Source organism: Cebus imitator, unplaced genomic scaffold (assembly GCF_001604975.1).
Source record: "Cebus imitator isolate Cc_AM_T3 unplaced genomic scaffold, Cebus_imitator-1.0 Scaffold228, whole genome shotgun sequence".
Taxonomy (NCBI): Eukaryota; Metazoa; Chordata; class Mammalia; order Primates; family Cebidae; genus Cebus; species Cebus imitator.
Window position 1 is genome coordinate 1909985 of NW_016107543.1, and position 4972 is coordinate 1914956.

At 56.0% G+C, this 4972-nt stretch overlaps 1 protein-coding gene across 2 annotated transcripts in view; it reads left to right on the forward strand.

The window, feature by feature from the left end:
- LASP1 (LIM and SH3 protein 1) overlaps positions 1–2210 on the forward strand; it is a 52955-nt gene extending 50745 nt beyond the window's left edge. For both annotated transcript variants that reach the window (XM_017497246.2, XM_017497247.2), the window contains one exon: positions 1647–2210. In XM_017497246.2, the coding sequence (XP_017352735.1) occupies positions 1647–1820 (174 nt within the window). In that variant the 3' untranslated portion in view covers positions 1821–2210. The remainder of the gene's footprint in view (positions 1–1646) is intronic.
- Positions 2211–4972: the final 2762 nt, after the last annotated feature.

Sequence of the window (4972 nt, forward strand, 5' to 3'; positions counted from 1 at the left end):
GCCTCCCAAAGTGCTGGGATTACAGGCGTGAGCCACTGCGCCCGGCTCTCCTTTTTTTTTAAACTCCATCCTGGTGGTAGGTGACGCTGTGGGATTTTGTGTGCCCTACTGGACATGACCTAGATGATCTAGGGCTTCAGTGGCAGATTTTGGCTGAGGCTTGGAAGGTGGAACCTGGTAGACACCTCTTTTGTCCCCTGAAGATTTTTCTCCCATGGAAAGGTCTTTGTCCTGAACTTTGAAGTCCTCTCCCAGACCCATCATGGCTTCTTTTTTTTTTTCTTACTTATTTATTTATTTTAAAGATGGGGTTTCACCATGATGGTCAGGCTGGTCTTGAACTCCTGACCTCAGGTGATCCATCCACCTCGGCCTCCCGAAGTGCTAGGATTATAGGCTTCTAAAATAAACTACTGGTGCGGCTGGGCACGGTGGCTCACACCTGTAATCCCAGTACTTTGGGAGGCCAAGGCGAGTGGAACGCCTGAGGTCAGGAGTTTGAGACCAGCCTGACCAACATGGTGAAACCCTGTCTCTACTAAAAATAGAAAAATTAGCTGGGCATGGTGGCACCACATGCCTGTAATCCCAGGTACTCGGGAGGCTGAGGCAGGAGAATCGCTTGAACCCGGGAGGTGGAGGTTGCAATGATCAAAGATCACGCCATTGCACTCCAGACTGGGCGACAAGAGCAAGACTCTGTCTCAAAAAAAGGAAGAAAGAAACTATTGGTGCTTATAATCATACAAATAATAGCATACAGGGCATGGGCCTTTTCTTTTTTGAGACAGTATCTTGCTCTGTTGCCCAGGCTGGAATGCAGCAGTGGTGCTCACAGCTCACTGCAGCCTCAACCTCCTGTGTTCAAGTGATCCTCCCACCTCAGCCTCCTGAGTAGCTGAGACTACTGGCATGTACCACTAAGCCCAGCTAATTTTTTATTTTTTGTAGAGATGGGCTCACGCCTAGCACTTTGGGAGGCTGAGGTGGGTGGATCACTTGAGGCCGGGAGTTTGAGACCATCCTGGCCAACATGGTGAAACCCTGTCTCTACCAAAAATACAAAAGTTAGCCAGGAATGTCGCCTATAGTTCCAGTTACTTGGGGGGCTGAGGCAGGAGAATCACTTGAACCCAGGAGTGGATGTTGCAGTGAGCTGAGATCATGCCGTTGCACTCCAGCCTGGGTGACAAAGCAAGACTCCATCTCAAAAAGCAAAGGGGTCTCACTGTGTTTTCCAGCCTGGTCTCTAACTTATGGGCTCAGGCAGTTGTCCTGCCTTGGCATTCCAAAGTGCTGGGATTACAGGCATAAGCCACGGCGCCTGGCCTGTGGGTCGTATTTTTAGACACTACTCTGGCATCATGGCTGGTGGGCCTTACTGCAGTCCTGTTCAGTGAGGTGGGGCAGAGCCGATGTGACCTAGGTCCCTGCCCTGCCTCTGGCCCTTGGTAGCTGCCAAAGCTTGTAAAAGATCGACAGCTCTCAGTAAGCAAGCAAGACACAGAGGTGAGAATCTTTGTAGCAGAGGCTGGGGCCCCATTTCTGAGTTCACTGCTACCCTAGGCTCTGTTCCAGGGTCCTGGAGAGTTAGACCCAGGTGAGCTGGCATCCAGGGCCCTAGGCTGACCGAACTTCCCCCACAGAAGCGGTACCGCGCGGTGTATGACTACAGCGCCGCCGATGAGGACGAGGTCTCCTTCCAGGACGGGGACACCATCGTCAACGTGCAGCAGATCGATGACGGCTGGATGTACGGGACGGTGGAACGCACCGGCGACACGGGGATGCTGCCAGCCAACTACGTGGAGGCCATCTGAGCCTGCAGCGCCCCCCACCTGTCTTCAGCGCATTCCACGGCATCGCATCCGTCCTGGGCGTGCCCCGTCCATTCTTCAGTGTCTCTGTTTTTTAAAACCTGCCACAGCTTGTGATTCCTACCCCTCCTCCAGCTTCCTTTGCCAACTGAAGCCTTCTTCTGCCACTTCCGCGGGCTCCCTCCTCTGGCAGCCTTCCCCCTTGACTGACTTCTTGATTTTCTCTCTGGATGGAACAGGCCTGGGCCTCTCTGGGGGAGGGCGCGGCCGGTGTGCGGGGCTGGAATGGGAGACCTGTGGGCCCCTGGGCCTCACCTGCCCCTCTGTTCTCTCCCTTCACGTCCTCCTGCCCAGCTCCTCACACACCCACACATTCCAGGGCTGGGGTGAGCCTGAGACTCCCAGAACCCCAGGGCAGGGGCTCCCCACGTTCCCCAGAGTGGGATCTGCGTGTCGGCTCCTGGGATGGCGACAGGGGCTCCTTTGTTGTGTAGGGAGCAGTGCGATGGGCTCTACCTCTCCTTCTCAAAGAGGGGGCTGCTGCCCACCCTGGGTCTCTCCCCACCTTCTTCCTCCTCAGGGGCAGCAACAGGAGAATGGGGTCCCTGCTGTGGGGCGCGTTCCTCCCCTCCCGGCGCGTTCCTTCACACACTGTGATTTTGCCCTCCCACCCATGCAGGCCCGTACCGGGCAAAGAGCTCCCCAGGAAGCACAGCTTGGGTCAGGTTCTTGCCTTTCTTAATTTTAGGGACAGCTACCGGAAGGAGGGGAACAGGGAGTTCTCCCCCGCAGCCCCTTTCCCCACACCCACCCCCAGTCTCCAGGGACCCCTGCCTGCCTCCCAGGCTGGAAGCCGTGGTCCCGAGGTGTGGGGCAAGGGTGACCTTGGGCCATTTGGTCTTCAGCCTCCCTCAGCCCCCAGGACCTGGGTTAGGCGGCTGCTCCTGCCTGCTCTCATGGGAAGATGTCTCGGAGCCTTCCGTGGCCTCCCAGTCCCAGCGCAGTGCCAAGTGGACTTGGAGCTGCACAGAGGCAGCGGGGACCACTGTGTCTCCAAGACCGGGTGTGCGGAAGCAGGAGCGTGTGTGTCTGCAGGTGTCTGACACGCAAGTGTGTGAGTGTGAGCGTGAGAGATGGGCAGGGGCGTGTCTGGAGATGTCTCTGGGCCTGTGTGTGGCTGGGGCATGTGCGTGGCTGGGGCATGTGTGGTACGAAGAGCCCCCGAGAGTTTCCTCGGAACCTGCATCGAGAGGGGAGGGCTCCTGGGGAGGAGAGGTTCCTTAGGTTTTCTTTGGAAGGAAGTTCCTCCTTCCCCATATCTTGGAGTGAAGGCAGCCCACCAGTCTGCCCTTCGCAGTGTGCAGGGTGGAAGGTGAGGGGCTGGCGTGGAGTTGGTGGGGCTGCCGCTGGGTCCGCCGCCTGCTGGGGCTGAGGCTGGGGGAAGGCTGTCACTCCAGGCATATTTTTCCCCATCTCTGTGTCTGGGCTGCAGAATAGGGTGCCAGAAGGACCCTGTGTCACCCACAGTGTGAGTGTCTCCCTCTGGGGGCTCTTCCCCTAGACCCCCCTCACTTACATAAAGCTTCCTTGAAGCAAGAAAGAGGGTCCCAGGGCTGCAAAACTGGAAGCACAGCCGCCGGGCCGGGGAGGGGAAGGCGGTGCTCTGCCCGGCCCCTGCTCTCTGCTCAGGGGTGGCCGCAGCAACGCTGGCCCCACTCGTTTCATCTCTGGTTTTCTTGCCACCCCTTGGGAGTCCCCATCCCATCTTTGCCCTGAGCCCAACCAGGCCCCCCCGCCATTGGCCTCTTGTCCCTGCACACTTGTACCCACAGGTGAGGGGCGGGACGTGCAGGTGTTGGCCAGTTCAACAGTCAGTCATTATGGGTGTTTTTGTCAACTGCTTATGAATTGGTCTGGGGATACCTGCCCCAAATCAGAGGTTGAGGAAAAGACGGTGGGTGAGGAGGCCCTGCCTAACAAGTCCCCTTTCCCTTTCTTGGCCCGTCTAGGTGGAGGCAAGTGAAATATCTTATCTTGGGTAGTGTGGGGGCTGGGGGACGCAGAGAATCCCTTGGGAGTCTTGGGTGGCACTGGTGCATTCTGTTTCCTCTTGATCTCAAAGCACAATGTGGATTTGGAGACCAAAGGCCAGGGACACATCCCCTTAGAGGACCTGAGTTTGGGAGGGGGTGAGTGCGGGGGAGAAGCAGCAAAAAGCCGCCTGTTGTCACTCGGCTTAATTCTCCTTCCCAGACAAGGCGAGCCAGTCATGGAACCTTGCTGCAAGCCTGCCCTCTACTCTTCCTGTCCTAAAAATAGGGGCCGTCTTCTTACACAGCCCCAGAGAGAAGAGGGACCGTCACACTGGTGCTGAGGGACCCAGGGGCTGCTGGGTGCCTGCTTCTTACCAGAACCATCCATCCCTAGTAGAGCACAGAGCCCTGAGGGCCGGGCCGGGCTGGGCCGGGCCCCTGGTCTTCCCTACAGTTCACGAGCTTTTTCCACCCGTCTAATCCCAGGAGAGATGCATCCAAGCCAGAATGTGAATATAACTTTTGTGGACCAATCATAAGAATAACCAGAAGCCCAGTGGTGACAGTGCTTTCTCCCTGCACGGCCTCCTGTTTCCTCCCTCTCGTGTCCCTCCAGGGAAAATGGCTTTATTGCTTCATTTCCGCCTTTCCCTTCTCACACATGCACTTTTGGGCCTTTTTTTATAGCTGGAAAAAACAAAATACCACCCCACAAACCTGTATTTAAAAAGAAATGAAACGACCAAGTGAAATTTGCCTCTGTCCAGACATTTCATCTGTGTGTGTGTGTCTGTGTGTGCGTGTGCGAAGCCACCATTCATCTTTTTATATGGGGTTGTTGTCTCATTTCGGCCTGTGTTGGTCCTCTCCCTCGTGGGCTTGTGCTCGGGATCAAACCTTTCTGGCCTGTTATGATTCTGAACATTTGACTTGAACCGCAAGTGAATCTTTCTCCTGGTGACTCAAATAAAAGTATAATTTTTACCTGCGGACTTGGTTTCCCCTCTCTGGCTCTGAGGTGCTGCTGTGTGTGTGTGTGTGTGTGTGAGTATCTAGCGGTGAGGTGCTGCTGTGTGTGTGTGTGTGTGTATCTAGCGGTGAGGTGCTGCTGTGTGTGTGTGT